This window comes from Scardinius erythrophthalmus (assembly GCF_964197995.2).
Source record: "Scardinius erythrophthalmus genome assembly, chromosome: 21".
In the NCBI taxonomy this organism is placed as follows: domain Eukaryota; kingdom Metazoa; phylum Chordata; class Actinopteri; order Cypriniformes; family Leuciscidae; genus Scardinius; species Scardinius erythrophthalmus.
Genome location: NC_138241.1, coordinates 23,087,990 through 23,104,312, shown reverse-complemented (window position 1 = coordinate 23,104,312; position 16,323 = coordinate 23,087,990). Strand labels below are relative to the sequence as shown.

Genomic DNA, 16,323 nt, shown 5'->3' with positions numbered 1-16,323 from the left:
GCAAGGATAAATTCAATTTCACGTAGGCCTGATTTTGTCTTAAATGTCGGTGGCAAAGGTAAGACGACACCTAAATGTAATAGGCTACAACTATTTAGATACAAATGTATCGAGAAACCCAGTCAGTTTCGCTCTTTTTGTATGCACACATTTGTAGCCTGCTGCTAGGCTACTATTCTTAGAATTATCTTTATAATAATTTAGTTTACTCTAAACATGTCTTGAAGTTACGTGGTGAGTTGCATTTTTGTAAACAAAGTGTGCTTTGTATTTTATTGACCTGAAATGTTGTCAGGAGGAAGACGACGAAACGAAAACGTTTTAGCTCCAGTCTTTTAGATATTTACCTCAAATGTAAAGCTACAAAAGCACCAGTCCGCGTTTTATTAGATAAACATGTTTGACACAAATCGCGAGTTGTTGTAACATTGTAAAGTATCGTGTAACATTATTGGGTTTCCACACACAGGCTGTGGGATCCGAGCGCGGGTTACTCCGTGTGCTCGCTGCCGTACATGGCATAAACCCACCGCTAGGGGGCAGACGACGATCATAAACTAGACTCGAACCCGATCACTTTCACCGCTATCTTTATCTATTTTTGACCATATGTTAGCAAGAGCGAAACGTATTGTATATGAACTGGTAACTGTTTTTTTTTTAACCCCGTCCTGACCTGGCATGACATGTAGAATTTTTATACCTTGTATTTTTGTACCCTAGTAGATCAAGCAAACTAACAAATGAGGATTAGGCAGTATAGACCAAATGTCAATCATGATAAACTTTGCTAACACAGAAGGCAGTTATTTTTTTAAAGCGAATGAGACACTATAACGAACGAGCTGATATTAAAATGTTTTTATTCTTTTATTCAAAGCCAACTTTAAATGTCCACGTTCATAGCCTACACACAGAGATAGCCTACTTTTTAGAGGAATACTATTTGAAAATAGGCTATTATCATTGTTTTTTGCCATTAAGCTTCTTTTGATTTGAGACACTTGAATTGATTTGAAATAACTAAATATATTCTCGGGTTTAAAAACAGTTTGAATGTAGCCTAATATCTTTGCCAGCGCTGAGTGTAGAGGAATTTAAAACAGTTTGGAAAACTCAATATGAAACACTTTTCCACACTTTCTGAGCCAACTTATTATTATTATTATCATTCAAAAAAAAATGTCTAGATTGTAGAATATTAATTTACAACATATTTACAGAATCGTTGTTTATTTATACCAGTCGTATAAAGTTTCTTTAATATAATTAAAAAATATGCATATGTACGGATATCTTTATATTGCAGCTGCGATAGTAAAATAAGTATATAATTGTTATAGCTAAATGAAGTGTTGAATATAGGCTGCTATTTTATTGTGAGGTATTTTAACTGAGACGTATATTTTGTAACTTTAATACTCGCTCGGTATTAGGCTATTAAATAATGTCTGAAAAATTGCATATATCGATTATCTCTGTTTTATCACAATCACACATACGAATTCATTACGAATCAATATCACTATGAAGAATCACTTCTTAATTAAAATAGTTTGAGTTCACTTTTGATCGCTTAGGCTTTCTTTTATTTATTTGTATGGTGAGCATTTAAACTTACAAAAATGTCGAAAAGCATTACTCCATATAGAGAAGGGAGAATTATCACACTTCGTCTTTGTTATTTCATGTGCAAATGCGTGGGATATTTTCCTGATAAGCACGTCTAGGAGGTTCTCCACATCTGCCCCTCATAGCTGCCCCAGACTGGGCTGAAGTAAATTTATCCGACCTGCACATGATCCCAACACCTTTTTATCAAAATCTGTACCAATCATCACCCACTAAAATTAAAATCTATTTTTTGATTCTCTGTGGTTTTAGGTTCATTAAAGCATGAAATTGGCAGCTTATAAAGAAGGTCAAGATTCTTAACCGTTAGCAAGCTAGTGTAACCTCTGCGCAAAAGCTTTCACTAAACAATCATTATAAAATACCTGAATGTGTGTGTGTGAACCTTATAGCTAACTTTGTCGTGAGGGGAAAAAGCGTGAAGCATGTATTGCTGCAGCTGTGACTGTGTTGGGTTTGCTGGAGATCTACACGTGTCGTCCATGCAGTCATTTCACGATCCAGATGTGTGTATCGTTGAGTGAAACAAAGAGTCAGTGTGAGATGAATTTACTTTAGTTCTAGACAAAATGTTAATGAACCGAAACAGATATAACAAAATGATGTTACTTTTACATTTAATAAATTAAATGTTAATGAAATGTCATGCCCTTGCTATTAGTTATGGGAATCTTATGTTTTTGTACTTGTTCAATGAAGTTCAACTGGCAATGACTAATTGATTTTTTTTGTATGTTTATTATTATTATTATTTATATTTTGTGTGAGGTAATTACATTTAATGGATCTGAGATTAAAACTAAATTAAAATGGTGGGAGGTTTTTTTTTTTTTCTCTCTTTTTGTCCTGATATATATATATGTGCTCCCTCATCTTGCCTGCGTTCATTACAGCACCCAGTCTCTAATATTCCCTCTGCTTTTCGTTCCCTCTGTGTCGCATATGGATTCTTCCTGTATGCAGCCGAGCCCCTGTCAGCCGTGGTCTCGGAGGAGAGGCAGGAACAGCGCGGGCTGGTACAGGTATCTCCAGAGGGAGACCAGGACCTGCTCACCTGTGGCCAGTGTCAGATGAACTTCCCTTTGGGAGACATCCTTATTTTCATTGAGCACAAAAGGAAGCAGTGCAATGGCACTTTGTGCATGGACAAAGCAGTGGATAAGCCCCCCTCGCCCTCGCATGGTGAGCTGAGGAGAGCGTCCAACCCCGTGGAGGTGGGCGTCCAGGTCACGCCGGAGGATGACGACTGCTTATCGACGTCTTCTCGAGGAATCTGTCCCAAACAGGAAAACATTACAGGTAATCTCATTCCATGTGATTTTTATTTATTTTTTTGTGTCTGTGTGAGGAACATTTGTGGTGGAGCCGAGTTGTTGCGTGGGCTACACATCGTAGACACATGTCCTTCCTCCGTGGGGCGTCTCGTTCCCAGCTCTGGAGACGTATCAGAATGCTGAATATTTAAAAGCTGTGGGGCAGGAAGGGGAAGGGGGTATATTCAATCAAACCTCAGAGTGAGAAGCTATTAAGACCAAAAGAGGAACCGGCATTACTTCATACAAAGACAGAAAGAAAAAAGAAAAAAAACTTTTAAAATCTGCTTTATTATCTCAAGTTCATCGCTGCTTTGAATCGAGCATCAGTTGGACTCTGTGGGATTTGGATAATTAAGCTCAGATTCTAACCGTAGATCACACATTCCCACCACCGTCTGTATGCTTCGGTTTAGCACATTTGCACTTTGTGTTTTTTTAAATTCCTTTTCTCTGGTAGCTTGTCGTTCACTCCCCTCGAGGCCCACAGTTGCAGACTTTGACTTAAAAGTTGCATTTTTGTTACTGGCCGCCAAAGTAGAGTGCAAAGGGTGTGTTCTTAATGGCACGACGGACCGCTCATCCCTTCTGGGAGAAAAAGAGGGATTGAGAGGGGGAGAATTTGGCACTGGAGGGGCGGTTCGAGGAGTCCTTGCTGTGACAGGAGAGGCCATCCCCCTCGGTGTGTGTCCACAGACTCATGGGAAATGCCTCTCTGTGCTGCACAGCCTCTCTCATGTGGTCTCGACAGATGTATCTTGATTTCGTTGTGGGTTCTTGCACAGCCACATCTTATCCGTATAAATGCACGCCTGCACATTTTCACTTTCTGTCAAAAAAGGAAAGGAAATGGAAGGCCGTTTGGTTATTTTGGTTTGTCAGGGAACAATAATGCAACGCTAATTATTTGTTTGAGTTTCGTGGATGTGCATTTTAATTAGAGGTTGACTTGCACTATATAAAACAGAAAATACAGTCAATAAAAAACAAGCTCCTAATTTCCACTGTAAACAACTTTATAAAAAGAAAAGAAAACGCTGGAATTTTATAGCAGCATAAGTCTAATCTTCCTTAAGCTGAGCGTTAAGTGAAATTAAGTTGTCGGCGTGCTATTATGTGTCCATGAGTGTCTTGGGCTGGTGGGGCGATTTAGAGTGGCTGTTTTTTAAATGTAGAAAATGTGAGAGTGAGACTTTCCAGTCTGTTTTTCTGCCCTGGCTTTGCGTTTGGCCATTCTCTGGTCTGCCTCAAAGATCAGGTTCCAGGAAGCGTCTGGGTCCGGTTAGCCCCATCAACAGTCATTTGGACTTGACCCTTTGCTCTGGGCTAATTATCGGCGGCCGAGTTCAAGTATCAAGTTGTTTTCCAACAGTTCCCCACTTGCATATTTTGAGATAGAGAAAATCTTTTGTATAGTTTGTGTGCATATAATCTGCTGCGGAACACAATGCTGTGCTATAGTACGTTTAAATTTGATCAGATATGGAGGCTGAACTGGGTCATTTGTGTCTGCTTGCCCTCTTTGTTTTAAGCATGTTGATGCAGTTTCAGCACAAATTATACAACCTTTATGCGAGCCGGATATCGCACACGTCTCTTGTTTCTGTCAGCCGCTAAACTGGGTTATTAAACTCATTTACATCATAATGTATCAGGGTTCAGCTGATAGCGTTGGGTCACTGGTATTATGTGTGCTTGTTATTATTATTTTTTTTAAACAATTTTGTGAGGAGGACCATAACAGCTTCTCAGCATGTTACTGAATATGCTGCCATGGCAGGTCAGACAGGGAAGAGATATTATTTAGCCATATTATAGACGATTTCAGACATAACACATTCAAGGTTAGTTATGACTGCAGCTTACCATGAATATGTAAACTAGAATTCTTTGTGATAGTGTGCGTGTATCTGTACCTGGGTTAGAGGTGGGCTGGAAAATCACGAAACTTAAGGTGATAGTTTAACACTCTAAAGAAAAACATTTACATTCTGTTATTTCTGTATGGATTTTTGTGACGTATATTCTATCTATTTATTTTGTTGTTATATATTCTTTTTTAAGATTTTTTTTATGTACATTCTATGAATTATTTTTTATATATTATTTGAATATTTATTTTATTATTTATGTTTTATTATTTATGTAATATTAATTTTTAGTTTTATGTATTTTATTTATTTGATTTGATCTATTTTAAGAGGGATCATTATGGTGTAGTTCAGATGACCAAATAAGGAAATTGTTATGTGTGATGTAACAACTCCATTTCCATGTAGAGCAGCTCAGTGTGAGGAAAAGCAGTACCTGCCACAGAGGAATGGACTTGCTGTATGAGCATAGAAAGTGGCAATACACACATGTGTGTGGCTGTCTATTACCCCAAATAGCACAACGTATCCTGGTGAGAGGGCCTTAGACAAGACTGAGACCCTCTCCTCTCCCATGCTGTGATTTGATACAGACATAATGTATTTATTTAATTTTTAATCTCTAAATGAAATTTTGGAGCCGCCAATTCCCTGAAAATGGCAAAAAAATAGACAGGTTGTCACAAAAGTGTCTAGTTGAATTAATGCTGCTCCCAGAGCTTTGAATACGCTCTCTTGATATAATCTGCATCGTGTCCTTTGCTTCACAATGTAAGACGTCTGATGAAATGTAAAAATTATGCAGAGTAACATCCTATGATCTTCTGTTTCGCAACGCGTTGTCCAAAAACATGTCGATGGAACAGATTGAATTCGCTTTGGCTCACGATATGGGGGCCATTTGGAGCTCTGAACTTTTTTTTTTTTATCAAACGATTTTCAAGACTCTGTCTTTCGCTATGGCAGCCCTTCAGAAATTATGACTGCTCTCCAATAAATCGGCAGATTAAATCGGACTAACACTGCCGCCATGCAGAACGGACCTCAATACAGATAATTGTTTTTTAAATGGCCTTTGCTGGGTGGGTTTTTTAATGCCTCTAACTCTCCTGCTCGCTCGCTCACCCATTTTGTCACTCTTTCCCTCTCTGCTATGCATATGGCTGTAACAGTCAATGTAAATCAGGGGCATCCAATTAATATTGAATCAATTACACTGTGTGCGATTGTCTGGCATGTGAGCTGCCTGCAATTTTCTGTGCCAAAATGTGACCCAAATGAGTGGCTTAACAAAGACCCCAGCAATTTAAGCTTTTTTTCCCCTTATTGTTTTTTTTTTTTCTTCCTCCTTTTTTTAAATCACATATTATCTGGAGCTTGACGATCTGTCATGATCATAATTATCATCAAAGCGCCCTTCTGGAGTTCAGCTGCGAGTGTGCTGACACTGATCGTTTTTTAAGAGGACTTGTGAGGAGCAGCGTTAGCTGACGTTCAGTCATCAATGAGAGCCGAGGCTATCACGACAGTTGCTTTTATTTTCGAAACCGCCCCGTGTTGCATGGCAGTGTGTGTGACAGACGTAATAGACGGCACATGTGGAAAAATGCATGTATACAGAGGCAGCTCACAAGATCATTTTATTTGTGCAGGTGTGTGTGTGTGCACTGTCACGGCTTAATATTGGGGCAACACCCAAACCTTGCATGTTTTTTTTTTACAATCAGGAAAATGAATTATAAGGAAGCGACAAAGAGACATGTCTTACCCGAACGGCGATGGTGCCTTGAAAGAGACTCTTTATGAATATGTATTCGAATTTAAATGGGGGGGGGGGTGTCTAATTTTCCAAACCTTTATTTCCTTTCACCGACAGGATTTCTTCACACACAAGACCCGTCTTCCCTTCCCTTTCAAAGAAAACCATGCTGTTGTATGCCCATCTGTGTTTGCATGTGTTTGTATCCAGTCCCTGCATACGTACCATCTCATGTCTGATCTTAGAAAAATAGCATTACTGAATATGTGAGTGAGTGTGTGTGTGTGTGTGTGAGAGGTGTGCAGCTTTTCCAGAGGGATGAGGTGTAATAATAGCACAGAATGATGTTTAATTCACTTGGAGCGGTTTTGCTGCATGTGGAGATGTGTCTCGCAGCATCCCTCGCAGAAACATTGTGATATTCTGCATCCTCGGGCTTGATTTGCATGATACAGTCGGCTTGGTGCTGTGGGGGTGGACGGCTTCCTTTCATTTGCCATTCTCATCTAATGGGCTACAGCACACATTTTTTGTTGGGTTGGGAATTTTGTGTTGCCTGGGAAAAAAAACGAGAAACGAGAATATATGTATTTTGTTATCTGTGCAATGCCATTGTTTTTATATTCGCTTGAAATTGAGAGACGTTCAATGAAAAAAGTATATTTGAAGTCTTAAAACCCTACAAATCATGTCCGTTTTACCTGTTTTTTTTGGCGTGCAAGGAAACAAAGGTATTTAGCAGCCAGACGGGCACTGCCTGGCACGGTGCCACCCGCTCCGTCTCAGTTCTCCCACCCCCGCACCCCTTCATACGCTCTTAGCACCCAATGATGCTCCCCCCCCCCGTCCCTCACTCGTCCCTCCCTCCTGCAGACAATGGCATCGCCTCCTCCATCGCAAGAGGAGAAATACCCAGCTCTCTCCTTTCTGTCTGTCCTCATCTCCATAATGCCACCTGATCACGCCGTCTTTCCTGGACTACCTCGAGCGATCGCTTTGTCTTTCTTCCGGATGTTAAATGAAAAATAAAAGTGATTGTCTGCTCGATGTAAAACGCTGTTATTGTTCGCAGGTACGTGCAGGTCTAGAAGGTGTAGGGTTTGATTTTAGGTTCGTGAGAAGTGTGATTATACCTCTACGGAGAGATTTTGTGATAATTTAGCTGATATTCAAGCTCCCCTCTGGTCTGATCTCCTCGTTTTATTTGTGCCAACATGAATGCGTGTTTTGTATGTGGGTGGACGCGCACAGACCCACTGGGTCCTGTCGTATTGCAGCTCTCAAATTGTGTCAGATGTTTTAGAGGAACGCGTCCATAAAAATGTTTATGTACTACAAAGCATATTTATAAATCTCTGCGGATTACAGACAGCTTCTATAAACACAGATAGGAATGGTGCCGAATTTCTAGGCCGCGCGCGCGCGTGTGTAGGGCTGAGAGAGGCCTGTGAGTTTGTTTGTGGTTTTCTGCAGCCGTGCATGCGAGGTGTGTGTGAGTTGGCACTAGTACTGCAGGACATCCCTCAGTGGCCAATGCCAAAGAGAAATTGGCACAGAGCAGGGCTAGAGGCATCGGGTGGGCTTCAGGAGGGGTGTCCTCCACTACTCTGTTTACCTTTTACACACACACACGCTGTCAGACACATGCGATGGCCTCGTCACTGCTCCAGCGCTAGGCTAGTTCATTTTTTACTTCTGTCTTCTTTCTTTTTGCTCTATCTCTCCTGGTATCACTGGGCGGACACAACTCCACTATGAGGTCACCTTGACCAGCTTTGCCCCCCGCGCCAGCCGGGTCGCTCAATACGATCAATTCATCTGGGCTCTAATGGTTACAGATGGCAGGACTTGAGTCTCTACAGACACCTTGAGAGCTCTGTGTTTTTTCTTTCTTCTCCCTTCCTGTCTGTTTTGTCGCTCCTTCTATCATTCTGTCTCTCCTAATCTCTTAAGGGAGGACCGCTTTCCACCTGTAGGGAAGAAAAATCACAAATGAGATCGCTTTAGGATCTCAAAAGTTGCTCAAAACGACAGTGTGATTAAATTTAGAATTTTTTTTGCTGAAATCTTGTGCTTATCATATTTTTCTATTCAGAAAAAAGGGAATCTCATTGAAGAGATTTCAGATTGTGCTCAGATTTGCCAAGAAATCAAAGTTCTCATCAAATTCTTCAAGAACTGAATTATATGAGCTATAGTTTTATTTCATTTTAATTTATCCACATTCATTTTCTTGTTTGTCTGTTTAAAGTTATCTCATGTGTGTTTATTTTTGATTTTTCCTAAATAATTTTAGCTAAGCGTCTGAGAAAAGATCAACTTTGTGTCATATTTTCCTTCTAAAATTATTTTATCCTCCTTCTTAAAGTTAAAGAGCATGAGATTTTTTGCTGTAAGCCTGTGCTTCTCAGATTTTTATCCAGTTTAATGTTTCAAACCGTGCTCAGATTTGCAAAGATACCAAGATTTGCAATCAAATGAGATCTCAGATGGAACTCAATCATTTTTTAATAAATTCTCCCATGACTGAATTATATGAGCTGTAATTTGTATTTGATTTTTAATTTTTCTTAAAGTTATCACCTGAGCTATAAAAGAGCAATCTCTGAGCAATGAAATTTTCCTTAGGGAAGTGCCCTCAGATTTCTCACACAGGTGAAGACGGGATGTTATACCCACTCTCTGATCTGGTTATATAAAAAAAAACAAGAGTCTTAAGCGGGACAGGCCGTCTCTTGCAGGCTGGTGGATCGCCGTCAAATCCTTTCACTCAGACTTTTACTTGAAGCCACTCCACACCCCTTACCCATGTGAGGTCCTCCAGAACGTGCGTGCCACAACTGGAGCTGCTGTCCGTATCTCCCTCTCCGTGTTTGTGTGTGATTTGGGTGGTTGCCTGCTCTGCTCATGTTGGTATTGGGTGCCTGCCTAGTTTTAGTGGGTTGTAGTGTTTGTGTATGTGTGTGTGTGCACGTATTTGCGTGTGTGTATGTGGTTTAAACTCTGCAGCGGTGACGGTATGCAGACGCGTTGCGTGACGAGGGCTCAGATCTTTCATAGATTAATAACGATTATTTTTTATGTTTAAAATGTATACATGTAAAATTAGTCAGAGGATATCAAAGGAACATGAAAAGCCAGCACACCCAAAAAAGTACACAATGTGATGTTTTCGAGCAAATCAGCTCTTCATTGGAATGATGAGCTGATATGCTCGAAACGTTACATTAGGATTCTTGTGAGCTTTTTTTTTAACTTTGTTTAGCATTTTTAAAATAAAGCAAATAAAACAAGTTTAACAATAGGTTGATTGGTTATGTTTATTTGATTCTTCTTATTGTGTTTGATATTGGATTCACATAGTGTGATAAGCTCACTCTAGCTTTGTATGTGTGTGTGTGTGTGTGTGTGTGTGTGTACTGTATATAGATCCATATGAATGCTCAGAAATGTTCTGTTCTGTCAGTTCCAGCGATGACTATGCTCTTCTTTACTGTGCTGGAGATCCGTGTGGGTCACAACCCCTCACCCAGAGCAGGACGGCCTGTCATACTCTTTCCCCTCCTGCCTGCCAATAAGTTAATTGCTTTATTTTTAGATTTGAGTGGGATGAAGCCATCCAGATCCCAGCTGCAGCCCACACAGACTCAATCTACCTGTGACCACAGAAGCTCTAATATTTGATCCATGTACATTTAGACACAGATATCAACCTTTCATTTCACTGATGAAGACAAGGATTTGTCGTTCCATGAGCAACCTTATTGTGTTAGTGTAATTAAGGATAATGAAGTTTATTTTTCAGCGATGTCTCGTTTTGTGTTTTTTTTATAGTATTATAAATATTACTTTTTTTGTGCAAAATTGTCTTTTAAATAAATACAATGTATTTGTATTTATTTTGCTATTTGATTGAATTTAATCGCTTTCATTGTAAGTATAATATCAGCACTGTAATTTGCATAATGAATGGAAAACTGTTATGGTTCTATTTTAACAAATTATTATATCCGCACTAAAGCTAGTTTTATTACCGCTGTTACCGCTCTACCTCGTCAGATGTTTGCTATACCACAAATATTGAACCGCTTTTCAAAAGACCATTTACTCAATAAACCGGCAATTGCCAGAAAAACGCTTCGTCTTTATGAATTAACCAATCTGAGCAGGAGAGGACAGAGACAAATAAAGATTTGGAAGAGTCGAGTAAAGCTGAGAGCCAGCTATGTTAAGCAGCCATTATTGTGTTGATTGGTCTCTGAGCTCACACCTAGACCCTCACTAGTCTCCGTCAGGCCCACGGGGCTCACATACTCGCTTACACACACACACGCTGGGCAGCTTTTCCTGTTAACAAACTTGAGGAAAATGGTGCAACATCTACTCGTAAAAACATGTGCTGGCGACACACACGCACACACACACACCGCTACTTCCTGACTGAATCTTACTGATAATTTGCTCAGGCTCATTTGAATTTTAAGCACTTCTTTAATCTTCAAAGCCTAAATTGCTTTATGAATATGCATGGTGTGGGCAGACTTTAGTTCATTACCTAGTTGTAAATTCTAATGACCATTAGGTCTTCTCAGTAATTGCCAATTGTTTTGCATTTTTGATTGGCCTATTACCATACGCATTCTGAACACATCAGCACGGCCTGTCAGACCTTCTGCAGGGAGCTGTGTATGAGAAAGCATGCGTGTGTTTGTAAGTGTGTGTGTGTGTGTGTGCATGCTTCCACAGGGGAGGGGGTCCTGCGTAAAAAAAAAGAAAAGAAGCAAAGGTATAAATTGCTCCTGTGCTTTGCTTTTTTTCATCCCGGATTTTGAGCGAGAAATGGAGGATGTAAATGAAAGCAGCATTTTGTATGTGAAGATTGAAAGTTCACCGGGAGATTTGACATATTTAATTTACTTGATGACTCTGCACACCCTCATTAATGCACTTTGCATACAGCGGCGCACTTAATCACTGCTGATCAGACCCGGCTCAGCCCTGCGCTGTAACACACTGCAGAGATAGCAGTGAGAGCCTCGTCTAACCACTCAAATTACACACACACGGATGAAGATTCTACCTTCTGCATATGACAACATTCACACATTTTTTTTTTCCTGCTCCAAACCCACCGTAAACCCCCTTCCCAACGAGGAAGCAGATGTTGAGCAACCCCCCCCCCCCCCAAACACACACACACTTGCTGGGATTCAAATGCTAGTGCCATTTTCTGAGAGTGATTTGTCTTACTAAGTGAGGCTCTCTGTTAACATGCTGAGGGAAATTAATTAAATCTTTCAGCACGTCGCGTGTGTCCCTCCACATGTGGACATGTGGCTGTAATGGTTCCAGATCTCAAACATGCATTTGTACAGTCGGAGGAGCCCATATGGAAATGCACACACATCTCAGTGTATGCATTTCCCAAAAGAGAGACTGTCATATGTAATTGAACCAGGAAGAGGCTGCTTGTGGACAAAAAATGTCAATCAAATAAATGCATATTATAATGCATATTATAATGAGCAATTAGAGGAAGAGAGCTGAAATAAAAAAATGTTAAATAAAATTATAATAATTATAATATATATATATATTTTTTTGCATATTACGTTTTTTTTGTTCCTTTTCTTTTCTCTCCTCGTCGGTTTTATGTCAAAAATGCTTCGAGGGAGCACTGAAACCTACTTTGAAAAAGAATTCTTAATCAGGGTAAAAGTAAGTTGCGTATGGCACGGCTGCTTGGTTCATTCCTCGGACGGACACACTGGTTTCAGGAGAGGAGGGGGAGGAGAATGGACTCGGGCCGGTGGGACTCGGCAGGCGCTGTTTCCTCCGGACTCCTTTAGCCCTACCCTGGCTGTGAGCACGCTTCAAAGTTGTTAATATTCAGCTGGGAAACCGTATCCAGAACACAAATAAATTATTAAGTGCATGAACTTTTTAGGCAGTAAGATGAACTGATGGGGCACATCTGTGAGATCCAGGGTCTTTTTTTATTTGTGTGTGTGTGTGTGTAGCGCAGTGTAGTATGGGTTTCTTTGCATGTATGGGTGTGTGTGTGTGTGTGTGTGTGTGTGTTTGTGTGCATGTGCGGAGTGGATCTGCCCTTTCCGACTTCCCAGCCTCTGGTCTCCGGCCAAGGGCATGCATAATTGATTCCAAATGCGCTATCATTTTCTTGATGTAATTGCCTTAGTTAGATATGATGAAATCTAATGGATAATTTATCGTCTCAAAATGGGTAAAGAAAGAACGAAACGGCTGTGCATGTTTAGGGGAAGAGCGTTGGCTGTCCGTTTGACTCCGTCCCGGGCGGCACATCTGATCTCTGTAATATCGGTTGATTAGTTCTCTTTTCTCCTTGATTAGCGGACTTAAAAAGCAAATATCTCTCCATCCTGAGGTCTTCTCTCCGGCCATCTGTGTCTAATTCCGTCTTGAATTCTGCTTTAAGCTCTTTTCCCTCTTTGTCACCGTCTCTTTGCACCTGTGCAGCAGAGAATGTGTTGTCATCCTTTGGGAATTATATTTGTTGTTTGATTGAGACGTCTTGCTCTGGACTGCTTGCAGTCAGCTTGTGTGATCTGTTGTATGCCGCATGCATTCACTCGTGTATGTGTGTGTGTGTGTGTGTGTGTGTGTGTAAGTGTGAGATGAGATCCTGGCAGAGGCTCTGGACTGTTTGTTTCACAGTGGGGGTTGTGAACCGTGTCTGTTTGTGCTCTGAACAGGAACCTATCCCTGATGGGTGCTGCTGTCTCTAGTCTGTTGCATGAGCTCATACAACACACACACACACACACACACACACACACACACACACACACACACACACACACACACACACACACACACACACACACACACACACACACACACACACACACACACACACACACACACACACACACACACACACACACACACTTACACACACACACACACACACACACACACACACACACACACACACACACACACACGTATGCATGCATAAACACGCAGTGGGGCTTTACCTGTGTATTTGGATCATGCATGATATATAGACGACCTGCTCATTGTGTCTGCCTTAATCCTTGTATCAGTTTTCAGCAGAAACCAGGAATGATCTGAAAAGTGGGAGGGGACATATTATAAACTTTATCAAGCTTATGAATATTAATTAGTGGACGTAACATTTGTCTGGTAGTCCCTGCTGTAAAGAAAGATGTGTGGCATAGTAAATTAATATTTACGTTTGTGTGTTTGTTCAGTCTACTGTCGCTTGAAATAGACATTAAAAGTCGTTTAAAGTCACTTTCTCAAATGAATGACTCTTATGTGACGGTGCTTTTTTAGTCAATCAAAACATACTGTGCAACCAGTGAAGTCTGATTCCCAAGTGAATAACTACTTTAAGTGGGTTCTTTTTTTAGTGAATAACAAACTTTTTTTGTAATCCATTGGAGCAGTTTCTAATTTTATTTGGCTCACTTACTGAATTGCAAGTAATTTTACCTTGTCTAACTTCATGAACCAAGAATGGATAGAGTGCTGTGTTGTGTTTAAGGCTCAGGAGATCAAAATCACTGTGTTTCTGATTGGTTGCTCACTTTGTTATGTGTTCTTTTTTTGTTTTACATTCATTACATTTATTATTAAATCAGCATTTGTTAACTGTTGTTTTTCCCCCTCAAATATATCCAAAAAAGTTGGTGAGGAACTTTCCAAACATTTCTAATAGTATGGTGACATGTCTTATACCACATGATTTATCAACTTCATAGAACATTGTGCAATATGACAAATGTGTTACCTGACCGAGGAAAAGTATGAAAAGAATATATAATGCAGCCTTTGATTGCGAGACAAAACTGCTGTGAAATCGCCCTCTGTTTGAAAATCCCTGCAAGCAAGGACTAAAATACTCTTAAGTCCACTTCTTTCCCCCCTTTCTTCTGCACTTTCTCTCCTTCTCCCTCCCTTGTTCTTTTATACTTTACCCTCTCATGAGTTTCATTCCGTTGCATGTCATTCCAGGGAAAATCCAGGAGGCGTATGTGTCTCGACACGTCTGAGGCTAATGCTAACCATTCTTTTTATCTCTTATCTCCCCTGCTCTTTCTCTCACAAACTATCATTTTCATCTTTAATTCTTATTTTTCGTCTTTTTTCCCCTTATTTTGATATCACTCTGTATTAAAGTCTCACACAGTGTACACATTGAAAATCTGACATTCAAAATAAATTTTAAACCTGAGAATAAATAATGTTTTCTAAACTAAAGCTACGATATGTTTTAAAATAAGAAACTTGTCACATTGATCATGTGATTCTTTGTTGTCAGATGTTCTTGCTTCCATTGAAACACATAATGCTCTAAGGCGATAAAGCATGTGGAGTTCATGCAACATGAGTGCTGCTGTCATTAAAACTAATACATTCTAAAATGCATTTTCATTTTTTATTCAATAATTCACTCAGGTTGTCAGATGATAATATAATTTGTAATTTAAAATATTTAAATACATTACAAAAATGCAAACCAGAAGCATTTTCACTTTTTGGTTTCTAATAAAACAGAGGAAGAGATGGATCCAGGTTAGAGAGGGCCTGGTCAAGCACATCTGTGCCTGTGAGGGGGCATTGGAATGGGGCTGGCAGAATGGAGGGGGCATCCACCACACAAAGACAAAATTGTCCAGTGGGTCCATTAGCCTCCTTGGGCTCAGTGTGGTCAAACTGGCTGAGCCAGACAGGATGATAGATTGCTTTGTCAGAGTCCCAGGGCGAGCCCTGAACCTGAAGTACTTTGTTTATCTCCAACAAAAAGAAAAGGCTTTAGAATAATCTACGTCTGTTTCTTTTTTGGGAGAAAGAGAGAGCGGCGAGGGTTTGAGGGGGTGAGGGAGGCGCTGGTTGAAGGGGGAGTGCTGGGGGCCCTATGGTGGTTGTCCATTAACAGATGAACTTGGCTGAGGTCCAGCTGTTTGATGAGACAGTGTCATAGCCCGCACTCACTCAAGCCTTTACAATTCCTCTCACCCTCCTCTCTCGCTCATCAGTCGTGCTGCCTGCTTGTTTTTTCATACCTCTCATTTTCATTCTCTTCTCTTTTTTGATTTCTCTCTCTCTCTTTTACTGTACCTGCAGCCTATTCCTCAAATGCTTCCAGGTTCCTTTTTGCTAAAGGCAAAAACAATGCTACTTTTCTCTTTCCACCAGCTGCACACCCTCCAATGTCAGAACCAGTTTAGACCGGTTAGCTGGCCTTGTAGCCAGGGCTCCGTCATCTTCTTCTTTAGCTTGGAGGACTTTGGAGAACAAAAACAAAACACCAAAAGAAAATGAAAGCACAATTCTGATAATGCTCATGACCTGCGGGTACCCGTTGGTGATTTAAAGGAAAGGAGGAGTTCAAATGAACGAGAAAAAGCGCTGTTAGGTTGAGAAAAACCCGCTTTGATCGATGTGTTTGAGGGGTCTGTTTATGACTGTTTTGTCCATTATGCTGAGCTTAGGCTATAGCAGGGCATTAAACGGGACATGAAGGCCTTGTGTGTGTTTGTTTGACTGGACAGGGTCACCTGTCGAGTGAGCCATAGCAAGGGCATTTCCTCTGTGGAGTCTGTCACTGTCCGCCCAGTGCCTGATCGCCACTTGCTAAACAGCTCTCTGAACCCGGGACCCCTGATGTATGACCCACTTACCCTCGGCCAACAGAGGACACCATCGATTTCTCCCTGTTCTCTGAGGGATGGTCAGT

At 40.6% G+C, this 16,323-nt stretch overlaps 1 protein-coding gene across 1 annotated transcript in view; it reads left to right on the top strand.

The window, feature by feature from the left end:
- The window catches only part of bcl11aa (BCL11 transcription factor A a), a 50,463-nt gene that overhangs the window by 1,050 nt on the left and 33,090 nt on the right, over positions 1–16,323 (top strand). The window contains exon 2 of the mRNA XM_081351316.1: positions 2,596–2,931. Within this exon, the coding sequence (XP_081207442.1) occupies positions 2,596–2,931 (336 nt within the window). The remainder of the gene's footprint in view (positions 1–2,595; positions 2,932–16,323) is intronic.